The sequence below is a fragment of the Lonchura striata genome, chromosome 3, assembly GCF_046129695.1.
Source record: "Lonchura striata isolate bLonStr1 chromosome 3, bLonStr1.mat, whole genome shotgun sequence".
Lineage (NCBI taxonomy): Eukaryota > Metazoa > Chordata > Aves > Passeriformes > Estrildidae > Lonchura > Lonchura striata.
Genome location: NC_134605.1, coordinates 110749064 through 110766133, shown reverse-complemented (window position 1 = coordinate 110766133; position 17070 = coordinate 110749064). Strand labels below are relative to the sequence as shown.

Here is a 17070-nt window from a genome sequence, read left to right as displayed (position 1 = left end):
AAGTCCCTGACCAGGTCTTTATTCGTTAGACCACGCTGCTATGGTTGAGTAGGTTCATAGAGGGATGGAGCTGGCTGGAACACGATGTGTTTCATCAATAAAAGGTCTTTTTTTAATGACAGAAAGGAAAGATCATTGCAAAGCCAGTTTGTTGGGCTGTTTTCTAAAATTTGGTGGTTTGCACAGTGGAAGTGCAATCCATTCACAGTCATTTTTGTTGCTTTTAATGACAGCTGCTAATATCCTGTGGCATTTGCTGGGGTTTGTGTCTGAATTCTCTTTGTGTTTCTTGCCTTCCTCATTGTTATTTTCATTGGCCAGGTTGTCTGGGAAGTGCAGCTCCCACCCCCTCCCAGGTGATCTTTTTTATAAGCAAAATAGAGCAAAGAATCCTTAGGGGGGGAGAAAAGAGTCAGTTCTGACACAAAGACCTGATTAAAAAAAGAAATCCCATTAAAAGCATTTGCAAAACCAGGCTGCTCCTGCGATCTGGGGGTGTAAAGCTGTCGGTCTCATGGATGGTGTGGATGTGGTGGAAGCCAGAAAGCTCTGAAATAAAAATTTGGGGAGGGCCTTCAGCCCCATGGAGCATCTGTCATGGGTCCGACCAGTGGCTCGTGCGTCCTCGGATCGTGTCCCCCGGAGCAGCAGCGTGGGAAGCAGGCAAGTCGGGAACAGCCCACCCCCATCCACATTCCCCTGAGGGTGGGGAGAAGCCCAGCAGGTTTTTCTCTGTCTTCATCCACCCTCCCATTCCTCCTTGTCCTATTTCCTCTCCCCACAGTCTGTGGGTTAAGGAGATGATGGAGGCACTTCCCAGTGCCTGCTGGATCTGGCACTGAGGGATGGTTTGCAGGGATGTTTTTCCCTTGGTCTGCTGCAAAAGGAGGGGAGGACAAAGAAGTGCCAGCTTTGCACATCCTGGCAGTCCCATCCCCCCCATTCTCCCAGGGCCTGGAGGGGAAGAGAGAGGATTTATGTGTGGGGAAGGCTGACAGGAGCTGGACACAGCTGTGATGAGTAGGGAAGTGCTCTGGCATCCCATTGATATTCCTGACATGCAGCTGGAGGTGTTCTGGTGGGGAATTGGAATGTACATCCTTCCCTACAGCCCTTTGCCTCTGCTGATGAGGTGGGAGGGAGCATCATTCCCTCTGAGACTGATCCAAGGAACTGCACTCCTGAGCACCAGCCTGCCACCAGGTTCATTTCTCCTCCTGGTCCTGTAAAATACTGTCCTCTTCCTAGGAAAAGTCATCCTCTGGGATGCAGGGCCTCCAGGAAGGGCCTTGCCCAGGGAAGAAGTTTAGATGACCACAAACAAAGGTGTGGAGCCCATCCATCTCCTCATGTTCTGAGGGCTGGGAGGGCCAGGACCTCCCCACATGCCTACAGATTCCTGTGATTTGTTCTCCAAGTGCTGTGGAACGGAGCATCAGGGATTCTGGCCAAGGGACCACAGTTTGGATCACGGTTTGGTCAGATAGGGGTGGCCTGCAGAGGAGATTTCTCCCTGCTGTGCCCCAACTCACCCAGGACCCACCCACAATTTGGCCCACACCAACACTGGGCAGAGAGAGGTTTGAGTTGAAATTTGGATGGAAATTCCAGGCTCTGCAGGAAGTGCTGTTGGACAGTGCGGTTTTGTCATAAAACCTGTCCCACCTGAAGAACCCCAGAGTGGCTGCAGGTACCCAGAGGGATGTGCCTCATTCTCCTGGACCCATCCTCCTCCTCACCCACTCCAGTGCATCCCACTGCCCCCGAGTCCTGCAGAGACATTCCCAGCAGACATCCCACCTTGCTGCCTGGGCTGAGCTCATGAGGGAAGCATGAAGGGAGGTAGGAAAAGCAGTCTACCCTCCTGCTTTTTCCCTCTCCAAGACCTGATCCCTGGCTCTGTTTCCTGGCCCGCAGCCTCCTGCAGCCCAGCCGAGCATCCGTCGGCTTCCAGCGGGATGCAAATCTCAATGTAAGCAGCCATTTTTCCTCCAGACAGATGTTTTGATTAGGGAATGACCACTCTGGCAACAAGAGGCTGTTTTCTTCTTCTGGAATGAGAAAGAAGCTTTTATTATCTTCTTCTCTTTATTATTTTTTTTAATTCCCTGTCAAAAGACTTTCTGCGTCTGCTTAAACTCAAGGTTCTGGAAATCGGTGCGTTCCCACACCTCCCCCAGCCTCACACAGCCTTCTCCCATAGATTGTCCCAGCTCTTCAGAAAGGCCTGGAGCAGATGGATTTTCTGCTTGGTTCGCTTGCTTGGACCAGGTTCACCTGCAAATGATGGCCTAAGAAAAATGGAAAATTTAGGGTAGATATAAATTGTAATATAAATGGAAAGCTGGCTTGGATTGTAGCAGGAGATCCTAAAAGAAGCCAGTGGGGTTCAGTCTCTCTCCTGAAATGCGTACCCCTCACTTTGGGATAAATCACAGGACCACAAAGCTCCCAGATTTGTTTGTCTGCCCTGGGCTGGCAGGGAACAGATATTTCCAAGGCAATTTGGCCACACTGGCTGTGCTCGAGACTGGGACCTGGAGAGAGTCCAAGCCAGGGGGATGGGATGCACTGGAATGGGGAAGGAGGAGGATGGGGCCATGAGAAGGAGGCAGCTACAGCTGCTTTGGGGTTCTTCAGGTGTGAGAGGTTTTATGATGGATCAGCCCCAACATCAGCACCTCACCTCAGTGGGAGAGCCTAGCTGCTCCTGGGGGTTCTTCACCTTTCCTTCAAGGACCTTTGACACGGACCAGAGTGCTTGACAGAGTCTTCATTGCACAAATACAACAAAGATCAGGACTGGAATGGGGTCTGAAAGCTGCCAGTAGGATATTCCCAGTTCTCCAGTGAGGATGCAACATGGAAACCCAACATTGGCTTCACTCCCCAGCAAGAACCACGATGCTTCTTGCTCTGGGTTCTCCAGCTCTTCAGAGTGACTTCCTGCAGTGCTGGAATCATGGAATCACAGAATGGTTTTGTTTGGATTGGGAAGGACCTTAAAGCCATGGGCAGGGACACTTTCCACTCTCCCAGGTTGCTCCAAGACTCATCCACCCTGGTCTTGAACACTTCCAGGGATGGGGTAGCCAGATTTTGGCCACCACATCACAGAGGATGGCTGTAGCCTCCACCTTCTGCCTCTGAGAAAGACCTTGCTCATGGTTTCAGTGCTCTTTATAGCACAGCACATTGGTTCGGAGATGTCTTCTTACCTCCTCTTAGCAATGAAGCTGCAAATTATTTCAAAATATGAGCTAAAAAGGACTTGACCGAAACCCAGCAGAAGTAGAAAATGGTCACAGCAAAAACTGCTTCAGTAGCAAATCTTCCTTCTTATTTAAGGAGCTGATCCATCAAGATCTTCAGTAATTCTTCAATTTTGTGTCTTGCAAAGCAATCCAAGGATGCCAGGTCAGGAAATGCTCTGAAGAGCTATTTTATTGAGGGAAAGAGAACTGAATGCATCTGTGATGCACTGAGGACTGGAGGATATTTTTTTTCTGAACTTTTTTGCTCCTCACTGTTGCAAAAATCCAAATCTGGAATACTTAAATTATTGCATTTGAAGTGAATTGATTTCAGCAATTCTTTCAGAACAAGGGAGGACTTGCAATGAGAAATCCAGCATTTAAAAGCCTTCATAATAGGCTAGATCTGCATTTTCAAGGTAATTTTTTTAGGTTTTTTGAACCCCTTTCCTTTTAAAAATATGTTCTTTAATAGACAGACATTCATAAGTTTTAAAATGAATTAAAATATCTGATCTTGCTAAACTGTTAAAACACTTTGTTGCACCCACCACAGAATCTGGATGGAAAGGGGGTAATTTTGTGATTTCAGTAGGCTTAGGGGTTTTTTTTGGAGCTGCCCTCAGAGTGAAACCCTGTTGGCTTACTTCGATATTAACCTCTTTTTCCATGGCAGTTTCATGGGGTTGAGGCAAATGGTGAGCCAAGACTTCTGCTTTTCTGCTCGATTTGGTCTTGTTTCCTTTCCTATACCCGCCCATGCACTCCCAAGGCTGCCCGTCATGTCCTCCACATCCCTCTTGCAGAAGGTGCTGGATTCTCATAAAAAATGACTTCAGATCCCTTTTGCCCTGGTAGAGGAAAGCAGCTAACAGCAGTAGGTTGTCTCACTGTAAAAATGAGATGAGCAAAGCTTTGAACCTGAGGCAATGGTGTGAAACACACTCTGGGCAGGTTTAGATTGGATATTAAGGAAAATTCTTCCCCCAGAGGGTGTCAGGCACTGAACAGGCTCGCCTAGGAATGGTCACAGCCCCAAGGCTGCCAGAGCTTTGTGTCTGACAATGCTCTCAGGGATGCTCAGGATGGGATTGTTGGGATGTCTTGGATAGGGCCAGGAGCTGGATTGATGATCCTTGTGGGTTCCTTCCAACTTAAGATATTCTGGGATTCTATGATCTTTGAAGAGCTCCCCTTGACTCATTCCTGCTGAAATACTTGAACCTGCACCCACCAACTCAACTACCCCTGTGAAGGCTGCTCAAATTGCTTTCTATCATTCCCCAGTCAGGGCACCCAGCCCATTTCAGAGGTTCTGCCCATACATCCGGTGTTTCTGTGACCTGCAGGTCTGTCCCACAAATTCAGGGCTGGCTGCACCACAGAGCTCCTTGTCCTGGTGTCTATTGGCTTCTTCAGCTTGGCTCTTCCAGGAACATCTAATATTTTTTACTTGTCACCTAGCAGCAGCTAAAGCTGGACACATAAAATTGTAGAATATCCTGAGTGGCACAGGGCCCATAAGGATCATCGAGCCCAGCTCCTGGACCTGCACAGGACTACCCCAAGAATTCCATAATTTTATTTCTGAAGCTGCTTTATGCTAAATGCTTTTATGCATATAGAATCATAAAATCCTGGAATGGTTTGGGTGGGAAGGGACCTTAAAGCCCATCCCATTCTACCCCCTGCCATGGGCAGGGACACCTTCCACTATCCCAGGTTGCTCCAAGCCCTGTCCAACCTGGCCTTGGACACTTCCAGGGATCCAGGGGCAGCCACAGCTTCTCTGGGCACCCTGTGCCAGGGCCTCCCCACCCTCACAGGGAAGAATTTCTTCCGTGTGTCAGACCTAAATTTCCCGTCTTCTAGTTTAAACATTGTACTCCTTGTCCTATCACTCCATTCCCTGATGAAGAGGGATATGGAAAAAACCTTGTGTTGCCTTAAAACTTTTTTGTTCTGCTTGATCTGCTTTGATTTTTGGTCACTTTAAAAATAACTTGTTTTGGAGGCTTGAAGAAAAAAAGTTCCCCTCCTCTTAGTTATTAAATAAAACCAACATTTTTAGATGTCAAATACTATAAATTCACAAAAGAAAATTTCCATAGTTTCCTGAGTTATTGTGGTCTCACCAGCACTCATTTCCACTGGAAAAAAATGTAAAAACAGGGTGGGAGAACTACTCTAAGTGGCTTTTCTCTTTTTTTTTTTTTTTTGTGAAGGTAGTTTTTAAAAGCATTAATCAGAAGCAAAACATATGGTCATGACCTACACTCAACACAGCCGCCTTTATTTTTGAAAATAAAATTACTTTTTAACGATCAAAGGTTCCACCAGCTGTGACATGGGAACCAGCAGCTCGCTGTATCCAGCAACATTTGTCTGCAGGATTATTTTGGGTTTTGTAAAACACCTGCTGGCCCAAAGGATGGTGGTGTTGGCTGCCAAAGGTGTTGGAGACAACAGGAGGGTGGGACTGGTGGATTTTGTAGGGACTGCGAATCCCCAGAGCTGTTCAAACCCCTTCTGTGCGTGGGTGGGAACGAGTGACCTTCGTGGGAGGCTTGACTCGAGGTGGGCTGTGTTGTTCCCCTCTCTGAGCTGCTTTTGCACGGCTGTGTCTCTGACACATGCATGGGGACAAAGCTGGGCCTGTGCAAGGCTGCAGAGAGGTGTTCCCAGTCCCAGCAGGGTGCAGGAAGGGCTGCAATATCCCTATGGGATGGCCCCAAGCCCCTGGTTGGACTTGCTGAGGTTGATGTTCCTCCAGGTCTGTGCCACCACTGGGTACCAGAGTAGTTGAAAGAAGATTCTTGGCGCAGCGGGAGAAGCAGGACACAGTCATGCTGTGGATGATTGTGATTAGATTTATAGATAATACAATAAATATTGCCAGTGAATATCTAAATAACAGCTCCATCATCTATTGCAGTGGTTATAGTGTCACCAGGTCGTAGTTTCTCCTGTTGAGTCATGAGACCTCCTCGCTTTCTAAACTGCTTAAAGAAATCTAAGTGTGGCTCACTCCACTTTGTCTCAGACTTGGTCCACGGCCTATGAACTAAAGCATTACAATGTAAGCAAGTTCATCTAGAAATATACAGATTTTCAGTCTTTAGCCCTGCAGAACTCACAAAGCACCTATGGAACTACCTTAGGATTTATCTGTGTATTTGACCAGAACTGAGAGCTTTTGCTCACCCACCCAAAAGTTCTCCATCTTTGGGCTGGATGTCCTGCAAGTGTCCTTGCCAGGGTGGAGACCCATTCAGAAGCTGCCTTCCATCTTGGAAGATCAGATGGTCCAGAGGGTCCAGTCTCCAACGGCATTTTCTACCCTTTTGCAGGCCCCCAAATAATTGCAAGCATATACTACTACTACTACTACTTCTACTAATATAATAATAATAATAATAATAATAATAATAATAATAATAATAATAAATTTAATGTATTCCATTAATTATGTGAGCACCTGGTGTTCTTATGATTGAACAAATTACATTGCCTGACACAGAGCGGAAGGGGAGAGGGAGGATGTGTGTGGGAGGATATATTTGATGGCCAAAATATCTTTCGTTGCCATCACGCATTGAGAGCAACTGAAAACCCCAGAAGAAGCATCCCTGATTCTGTGGATGGTGTGTCAATCCTCCCATAGGTTCATCCTTGTGACACAACTGGCAGTTAAAGCAAATTGCTGACTCGTGCTGTATCTCAAATTCCCTAAATCTGCCAAAAGTATGGCAGTTGCATGAATTACCCCTCATTTGGGAGCAGAGTATATCAAAGATCCCAGGATTTTCCAATGAGACTGTAATAAGGACAACAAATCAATGCCAAACATGTGGGTGGATTTTCTGTCTTTCACAGTTGGTAATGAGTGATAGCTGAAATATATCCATCGTCCAGCCTTGACTTTAAATGATACCTTGCTCTTCCCTGCTGCTGGAAAAAAAAGAAAAAAAAAAAAAAAATTCAAGCCACTCTCATGGCAAAAACTTAATGATGCAGAATCTGAAATCCTGGCACAAAGTTGTGAGTGGAAGAGCAGGAAAAGCTCCCCTAACAAATCATGTGCTATTGCACCACCAGATCTGCTAAGCAGAGCAAGCTCTGGGTACAACCTGGAGGCTGCCAAATAAAAATGAAATTGCTGCAGGAGCTGCTCTGGTTTATTTAATAGGTGAAACTCCCCCTCTGACTGTGCTGTCAGTGCCTGGAGCAGAGCTGAGGCCTGGGACAGATGGATGGGCCATCTGTACACCCAGGTCAAAGGAAATCTCAGAGATGAAAAAGTTTTGGATGAGGGGAAAGTGTGTATCAGGCTATCCTGAAATATTTCACCAATTCTTTCTATTTTACACACCTTATCCGTAATAACAAAAACAAAGCAGAAGGGAGAAGACATTTAAAAAAAAAAAAAAAACTTAATATATTGTGGTAGCTCCATTAGAAACCTCATTTTAGAGTCCCAGATATTGAAATATTAGATCTGTGCTAGAAAGCAAATTAAAAAAAAAAAAAAGAAAAAAAAAAGTTGCTTTTACTGGAATATTTTCCCCTGTGAGTCTGGCTTGCTTTTCTGAACACACTGGTTGGAATCTGACTACCAAGTGACAGTGCCAGACTGACATTTGGGGAGTGTCCCTGGACCTGAGGTCCCTTATCCTCCATGATCACTGCAGACCTTGAGGTATTTTGTCAGGAATAGGAATCAATGTATCTCTGCACAGCTAAGAGTATTCAGGGTTTAATTTTTTGGGGGGTTTTGGGCATGTAGCCCACACCTTCCAAAGCCTTTGGTTCAAAGCAGGGGAGGGACAGACTTTGGCACTGGATGTTGCACTTCAGCAATGCTGACTTCATCTGCTCCTTCATTTTTGAGGCTCCAAGAAGAGTTTGGCCATTTTGGCTACCCAGACCCATTATTATCCTCGAATTCCAGACCAGAGCTGAAATTACATTTCTAGGATGAAAGTCAAACAGCCCTCAAGCCCAAGTTTGGAAACCTTAATGAAGACCAGATGATGATCCAAGGAAAAGGTTTGATTCCTTTGTGTCTAGTGATCCTTGGGGTGTCCAGGAGGTCTGAGACATCTGTAGGATAGAGGGAAACCTAACCCAAGATATCTGGGAGAACCACACCTTGTGAGGACCCAGAGCACATTAAAAAGTAGCAGAGTACTGCAGATGGACGAGACAAGCCCTCAACCCACACTTTACAGGCAGGATGGGTGCAGGCTGCACCACATTCCTTAAAAACTTAAAAAACTTCTTACAGAATTCCAAAGGGCCAGAGAGGTCCTGTGGCTTCCTGGAGAAACCAAGTGTGAGTCTGTGCTGCTGAAATGTGAGGAACAGCGGGACTGGTTCCGTGCACAGCGCGGCCACATCTGCGTGTTGGCCCTGCTGCGTGGGAGGACAGGAGCTGCAGAAAGTCCTGAGCTGCCTGAGGTGGCTCGTTCTCTGGCCAGGGACTGTGTGACCCTCCTGAAGCCCTGGTGCAGCTGAACAGCTCAGCACAGGGCTGTAGATAAATCCATCTTCATCCCTCTGGCATCACCCAGCTCTGGAGCAAGTTCGGTATCAGATGGGGACCTCTGAGTTGGAGGGGGTCCTATCCAAAGCAGTCATTGAGCCTCTTTTCCTTGTTTTTCTGGTGACTTAGAGTGTTTGTCTGAACCTCATTTGCAAATTGGGAAACACCAGAGTCATGTGAGAACAGAAGTCATGGGGTTCTCAAGGTCCCAGGTAGCAGAGGACTGTAGTCAGGATGGTTTGCAACTACTCCCTCCACTGTCCCATCATCCTGCATTCTGATTTTCTCCAGCTTGTTCTTCATGAATGCAAAGACTTTGTCCCTCAGTTGCCTGCACCTTTCCCCAAAACCAGTCTCATTAAAAACAATTTCTGCTCTTCCTTCCAGAATGGGGTTGTTTGGCAGCAAAACTCAGCTGATGCCCAATGAGAAACACACTTCTGGAGGCAATCCAAAAACCAAGGGCAAACCTCCTCCTGCCCCACCCAAGGTAAGCCTGTGGTTTTGTGTCCTTTTGGGATCCTCCTCACAGATCAGTTGATATCTGGAGTTATGCAGGCAATATTTAGAATCACAGAATCACAGAATTATTTGGGTTGGAAGGACCTGAAAGCTCATCCTGTTCCACCCCCTGCCATGGGCAGGGACACCTTCCACTATCCCAGGTTGCTCCAAGGTCCATCTCCAGCCTGGCCTTGGACACTTCCAGGGATGGGGCAGCCACAGCTTCTCTGGGAAACCTGGTCCTCCCAGCTGATCCCTTTTGGACAGGGGTGGGAAGGGCTCTGAGGAAGCTCTGTATATTTAAAACCCTTAAAATACTATGCATTGAAATATCTTCTCATCAGTACTTTGAAACCCATGCTGATGTTGCTAACTTGCAAGATGGGTCACATTCAAACTAAAACTCAAAGCTACAAACCACAATGGAAACTTCACCACTGTGAGTCCTCAGCGGGTTCAGTAAAGAGGGTCTGCAGCCAATCTGTGTTGGGGTGAGCTGAGAATCAGAAATTCTGGGCATCTGCTGCTCCCTTTGCATTCCCTCAGCCTCTGCTGGCATGGACGCAGAGCAGGAAGGAACTGGGGAAGGATTTAGGAGACCTCAAATGACAAACTTCCTGTTTAAACTTTGTAAGTCACTTCACCTCTGTTGCTGTCCAAAAGACATGAAGTTGTTTTGTTTTTCCTTGCCCCTGCCAGCACTGCAGCCAGCAGCCAGCACAAGAGAAACTCGAGGTACAACTCTCATGTGAAGACCATCTTGAGCCCTGGGAGAAGGGAGGAATTACTAATCATTGCTTTTTATGACAGCTGGAGATGTTTTTCACTCATTTACTTTCATTTCTGAGTTCTCCCATGGCTATTTGGTCCATTTTGCATGACAGCAGATGTCAGATTGACCAAGAAGATGTTATTTTCCTAAATTTCATTCTCTCCAGCTCACTGGAGAGGAGCCACCATCAGTATAAATACAGTATCACTGACCATCTTCTGCCATTAGCTATTTTTTTGCCACAGGCACTCGGCTATCACTTGTCAGGGGAAATCCAAATTTCTTCCACTTAAATGAGAAATGGCAGCAGATGAGCAGCTCTCCCACCCCGCACTGCTGCTAAGCTGGGGTCAAAGGGTGGTGCAGGCAGAAAACACGAGGTGTTTTTAGTTCTGTGTCTGTCTTTCACCACTTTTGCACATGTATAAAAATACCCGATGTGGTCAAACACCCACCATAGGCACTGCAAGGTCGGTGAAGGCCAGTTTCAAACTGTTATCCACCAAAACAAGCTGGTTCCATTCCAGCTCACTTGGAATGATCTACGGACAATTTGCCAGTTCCAGCAGCAGGGCCAAACCAAACCAGGAACAAAGTAAACAAATTTTTAAATTGTGCCCAGATTAGTTGCAGTAACCTATTGCTTTTTAATGTCACAATCTACATTTCCTCCTGAGGACAGTGGGGGGGCAACTGCAAACTCTGCTCTCTGTGACCAGTGACAGGACCCAAGGGAGCAGCTGGAGTTGTGTCAGAGGAGATTTAGTCTGGATATTGGGAAAAGGTTCTTCCCCCAGATGTGTCAGGCACTGAGCAGGCTCCCCAGGGAATGGACACAGCCTGAAGGTTGCCAGAGCTCCAGGAGCATTTGGACAGTGCTCTGAGGCACAGGGTGGGATGGTTGGGGTGTCTGTGCAGGGCCCAGAGCTGGATCAATTATCTTTGTGGTCCCCTTCCATCTCAGGAATCATAGAATCATTGGGTCATAGAATATCCTGAGTGGATATCCAGAAGGACCACTGAATATTCTATGATTTCTACAGTTCTCTGATTAATTAGCTGTTACAGTCACCGCCTCTGCTTTTTTAATGTAATCTTGAGCAAAGGGTATCATATACCCATGATCCTTGGGACAATTATGGCAGACAACATCTCTGGCTGTCTGCCTCAAACAATTCTGCAATTGCCATTTCTCAATTGGACCATTCATTTTCATCCCTCACTGATCCTAAATCTGGCATCAGTGGACAGGGGTTGGATAGAGCAGGCTCCAAATGAGGGGGCAGCAGATTTCTGCTTTAACTCAGAGGGAAGCCAAGGCTTATTCCAGCTTTCTGTGAAGACAGCTATGAACACCTCATAATGTGTGCAAAATGTGCTAAAGCCATCACAACTGTGGAGCCAGGCACAGGGGCTGCTGACTGACTGCAGTGGTCTCTGGACCACAATCCCACTCGTCTGTGAAGCTGAAATCAGTTCTTCCTGAAACACAGCAAAGTGATAATTATCTCCTTTTTCCTTTCTATTTCTATCGCAGGGGAGACAAGTTATCAACAGCCCTCATCTAAACCAAGCCTCTGCACAAGGTAAGGTTCTGTTTTCATTGCCTCCCTGTGGGGTTTTGCAGGGTGGTGGTCCCCAAATGTCAGGGTTTGAGGACGAGCCATCATGTCACAGGCGTGTGGTTTCTGTATTTGCAGCCGTGCCAGGCAAGGAGTTTATCAGAGTGGTTCAGAAAACTCACTTTACATCACCAAGTCCTTGCAGCTGCCAATTTTCCCCTGCTCATCAAAGAAACCCGGTGGGAAAAGCACTCCCTCCTCTCCTTTGGAACCGGGTCACTTCCAATCCTGTGATTCCATCAGTGGTGGAGCAAAGGGAGGTCTGAGCCTGGAGCTGTGTGAGATTTCTCTGCCCTGTCTGCAGTGTGACAAGTCGTGGATGCTTTATCCAGCCAGCTGAAAATTTCAGAGGAAATAGCAGGCATCAGAGAGGCTACAAAGAGAAGGAGAAGAAAGGAAAGAGCATAAAATAAGGATGCACAGAGCCCCTGCCTGGAGACGGGCTGTTGGCTTCATCCACCTCTGCAATTATCTGTGGGTCACAGATGGTGTTTGGAGATTATTGTCTTGTAGCAGGGAGCCCTCAGCTCCCTCTGCCCAGCCTCCAGCAGCAGCTCATGTGCATTTCTGTCAAAGAAATTCTGCAGATTAAGGACAGAGAAAGAGATTTAGAAGAGAGGGGGAAATAGAGGAAGCTTGGAATAGGGCAGTTAGTTCTTAACACATGAAAGTTCTTCACACATGAAAGTTCTTCACGTGGATGAAAAGGTAGGAGTAGGGGAGATGGTGTGAGGGAAGAGAAGAGGGGGATGGTGAATAAATGGGATGGGTGGAATGACAGTGGCAGATCTTTTTAGGTCTTATGGATGGTGATGGACGGTCCCACCATGAGCCAAGCACAGGAGCTCTTGCAACATCAAAATATTCTTCAAATTTCGCTTTTCTTATGGAGATCAGATTTGTGGGAGGTGAATATCTTCAGCCATGTGATCTGGGGTGTGTTTTCATGGAAATGCCATTTTTCCAGGAACTGTATTTTCTTTTGCAGAGTTGTTTTCATGGCACATTTCCAAGTGGCCGTGCTCTCCTACCTCTCCAGCTGAGCAGGGACTGACAGTTTGTCACAATTTTATCACAGAGTTTTATCACAGGGTTTTTATCACAGGATTTTTATCACAAGGTTTTTTCCACTCTGGTCAGAGTCACAGCCGAAATTGTGATCAAGGAGGGGATTTTACTTCTCCTTCATGCCCAAAGGCAGAAGTAGAAAGAGCTAAAAAATGGATTAGGTAAAATATTAGCCATTTTCAGCTCTCAAAAATAATTTTGTTCATTAGATTCAGTTCCAGTTCTGGAGGAATATTCACACTGATAGTCTGAAAAACTTCCTATTTTTCTCTGACAGTGTCTGAGTTTCCTGAAATAATGGTACATCTGACTGTGCCCTGTGTGGCAAAATGGGCTGATAAGAACCAAGCAAGATATTTGAGATACCAGAGATCTTCTCCTAAGTGACAGCAATTCAAATGAATCAAAAGCGAAAGCACAAAATCCAGGCAATCACATCACATTTAAAAAATAAATTCAGAGAGATTAATTAAATCCTGTGGGAGCGCTTTAAATTCAATCAGGGAAAATTATTGCCTATGGAAGTGTGGTATATAATGTAAAATCAACCCTTTCTTTTCCTGTTTTTTTAAAAATTTTTGTGGATTTTTTGTTTTTGCTCTCCTTGTGTTTGAATTGTTTTTCTTTGTTTTTGTCTGATCCGGAGTTGTTGAAATTGTCTCACACTTTCCAGCTTTCACACATCTGTCTCAGAAATCATTAATTTGCTTATTTTTAACAAAAACTTAACTCATCCTGACAAAATTTATCCTCATGGAAGTGACATAAAGGCAGGCAAGGGGTGCAGAACTCTGGATCCAATGTGGTGCACATGGCATCACCAATCCTTTTTTCACTTCAGGCAGTTCTTCCATGGTGTGTCTCCCATTCATTTTAACACCATTCCCTGAGCAATCACAAAGTTTTTAAGGCTGGTTTTAAGTCTCTGTGGAGTCCAAATTTTAGTTCTGAGCCCCCAGAGCCCCCAGCACAGCAAAGTCCTGGCCCATGGTGGGCCGCAAATCCAAGAGTTCCACAGCAGAGCTGCTGTTTGCTTGCATTGGATGGATAAGACATAGAAAATAGGTGGAATAACCCCTGCCCTTGCCTTGCCAGCTGCTCACAGCTGGATTTAAATCCCAGTGATGGAAAGAACTGGTGGGTTTGGGTGCTTGTCCTCAGGCATTTTAATAACCTGCAACAGCATGAGGAGTCTGAGTCTCTGCGAGGTCATTTCTTCTGGTGAAGAACCACAACTTCCTCCACCTTTTTACTTGCTTCTTGCTGACCAAAATATGAACAGGAATGAGTTTCAGGGTGTGGAAAGTCAGCATGCTCTGGAACCTGAGGTCTTCTGCAGCATCTTAAAGTTAATGCCAAAATTCTTGGTTGTTTTTGTTGTTCTTACTTGAATATGGTTTTGTGTTTGAAAGGAATCTTGTCAGAAACGCGAGTTTGAAAGTGGGAAAAGGAAGGGTTGTTTCTACTGAAAAGGTTGAGTTTTCGGTGAGGAATTTAAAAACTTCTAATCAGAAATGTTTGCCTTGATCTGGAGCACATCTGAGGAGAAGAGGCTGAGGGAGTTGGGGGGCTCAGCCTGGAGAAAAGGAGGCTCATGGGGACTTTCAGCCTGAAAACAAATTGTAGTCAGGTAGGGAAAAAAAAAAAAAAAAGTGAAAGGACGAGAGGAAATGGCTTTAAGTTGCCCCAGGGGAGGGTTAAATTGGATACTAGGAAAAAAATTTCACAAAAAGCATTACCAGTCTTCAGCTCAGGCTGCCCAGGCAATGGAATCACCATCCCCAGAGGGATTTAAAAGCCATAGGGATGTGGCACTTGGTGACATGGTTTAGGGATTGCCTTGGCAGTGTTGGGTTAAATGGTTGGACTTGATGACTTCAAAGGTCTTTTTCAAGTTTAGGATTCAGTGATTCTAACCAGCCCATGCCAGGCTGACACAGAAAGCTGGCCCCGTTCCCAGCAGCACTAACCCATAGCTCAGTGCACCCAGCTGGCCAACGTGACCTGCACGTTGTCACTCACACCATGACCACCCTAAAATGGCTCTAAACCAATGGATGATCCTCTGGGACACCCTGGCACGGTCTCAGCCCTGCTTTGTGGCCATGAGGACAAGTCAGCGGTGGGAGGACTGGTGGAATCATTCCTATTGAGCCACCAAACTGGCACTCAGCCTCTGCAAAGCCTGCTGGTATCAGACTTTCCTGACAGCAGCTCTGAGCCAGGATGTGTTTGGCTCCCAATCAAAGTCCAGGGCTGGCAGCTTTATCTGAGAGCTCCTCACAGCCCCGAGGAGCCTCCCGTGGCCTGAGTGGATCAAACTGGCCAAGGCGGTGTAATCCATGTGTTTCTCATGGGATGATGGAGTCAGGGAGAGGAAGAACCCCTTTCATTATGAAATGGCAGCTCCTGCTAGCTCGGGCAGAGAGAGCTTTTCTTTTGGCTCACTTCAGTGTGCAGTGTTTGCAGTGCCTCTTTTGGGATAAGAGGTGATTACGTATTTTTTCAGCATACAAACCCTTTTTGTCCTTGCTGTAGTCTCTCTTTTAAATTTAATTTCTTTTCACTTATGTCAGTCGCTTCGAGATCAAAACTCCATTTTCATTTTCTGGAGTACACAGCCATTCTGGGCTTGAAGATATTTACACACTTGCTCCTATTTTTCTGAGCAGGAGTGTGATCACTGCATTTTTTCCCTTTCAAGAGGACCAGGTGGGTGTTTGTGTGGACAGCAGGCTGATGGTGGACACCTCGCAGGAGGCACCAAACCCTTTCATGTCTGAGCAGATGTGTGATAACAACTTTCTCAAGGAGGCAGACAGAGTTTGGGTGCATTGCTAATTCGAGCTGCCTCAAGGGGAAGCCCCCAACCGTGCCAGCTATTTTCAGACTTCAAAGCATTCTCCCTTGTGACTGATCATCCTTTTCCCATCCTGGGAGAGAGGCTGGGCTGGAACCTCTCATGGATCTCCGATTTCCTTCTCAAAAGCCTGAGGGGAGCTGCTCAGGGCTCTGCTTTCCAAAGCTGCCTTTCCTCCCACCCTGACCCTTTCTCCTCCCGAACAAATTGCCATCGGAGCAGCAGCCAGCCTTGCACAGGCACAAACCCCAAGTCGCCCCAGAGACACGCTTATCTTGCTGTGACAAAGGGCCAGTCTGCCTCCCTTGCTGGTGGCATTATTTGAAAAGGTCACCCAAAGACAGTGGCTTGACAGGCTGTTTTGAAAAATGCTAATAATAGGCTGTCCATCGGTCTCAGTGCATTAATTAGGCTGAGCACAAGCTGAAGCCTTCCTGCAGCACAGCTCCCATTCTTTTTCTTTTTCTTTTTCTTTTTCTTTTTCTTTTTCTTTTTCTTTTTCTTTTTCTTTTTCTTTTTCTTTTTCTTTTTCTTTTTCTTTTTCTTTTTCTTTTTCTTTTTCTTTTTCTTTTTCTTTTCCTTTTCCTTTTCCTTTTCCTCTTCCTCTTCCTCTTCCTCTTCCTCTTCCTTTTCCTCTTCCTTTTCCTTTTCCTTTTCCTTTTCCTTTTCCTTTTCCTTTTCCTTTTCCTTTTCCTTTTCCTTTTCCTTTTCCTTTTCCTTTTCCTTTTCCTTTTCCTTTTCCTTTTCCTTTTCCTTTTCCTTTTCCTTTTCCTTTTCCTTTTCCTTTTCCTTTTCCTTTTCCTTTTCCTTTTCCTTTTCCTCTCATTTTCTTTCTCATTTTCTTTCTCTTTTTCTTTTTCTATTTTGCTTTTTTCTATTTTCCTTTTTTCTATTTTAATTTTAATTTTAATTTTAATTTTAATTTTAATTTTAATTTTAATTTTAATTTTAATTTTAATTTTAATTTTAATTTTTTTTTTCCTTCTCCTTCTTTCCCTCCTCCTTTCTTTTTCTTTTTTACCAGAGCGTTTGTGTTTGATTTTCGTGATCCTGCGCATGTGCTGATTCTTTTTATAAATTTTGATTGGCCCCAGAATAGCTGTTCTTTTCTGCTTCAGCAGCTCCGAGCATGCAGGGCACAGGGCAGAGGTTGCAGCGCTTCCCCGAGAGCAGCCCCAGCACCTCCCGGGTTTGCAAACCGAGAGATCCAGCTCCAGCCCACAGGGACCACCCCGGGCTGTGTCAGAGCATCGTGGCACACGGACAGGGCTCGGAAAAAGGAGAGAGGAGGATTTTGTATATGGGCAGAAAGCAGCAGGACAAGGGACAGCAGATTTAAACTGGCACAGCACAAGTTTGGGTCAGATGTGAGGAAGGAATTGTTCCCTGTGAGGGTGGGGAGGCCCTGACACAGGGTGCCCAGAGAAGCTGTGGCTGCCCCTGGA

General features: G+C 45.9%; 1 protein-coding gene across 1 annotated transcript in view; it reads left to right on the top strand.

Moving 5' to 3' along the window:
- Nucleotides 1-475: 475 nt before the first annotated feature.
- BLK (BLK proto-oncogene, Src family tyrosine kinase) overlaps nt 476-17070 on the top strand; it is a 34078-nt gene continuing 17483 nt past the window's right edge. The window contains exons 1-3 of the mRNA XM_021540521.2: nt 476-663; nt 9187-9289; nt 11613-11661. Of these exons, the coding sequence (XP_021396196.1) occupies nt 584-663; nt 9187-9289; nt 11613-11661 (232 nt within the window). The 5' untranslated portion in view covers nt 476-583. The remainder of the gene's footprint in view (nt 664-9186; nt 9290-11612; nt 11662-17070) is intronic.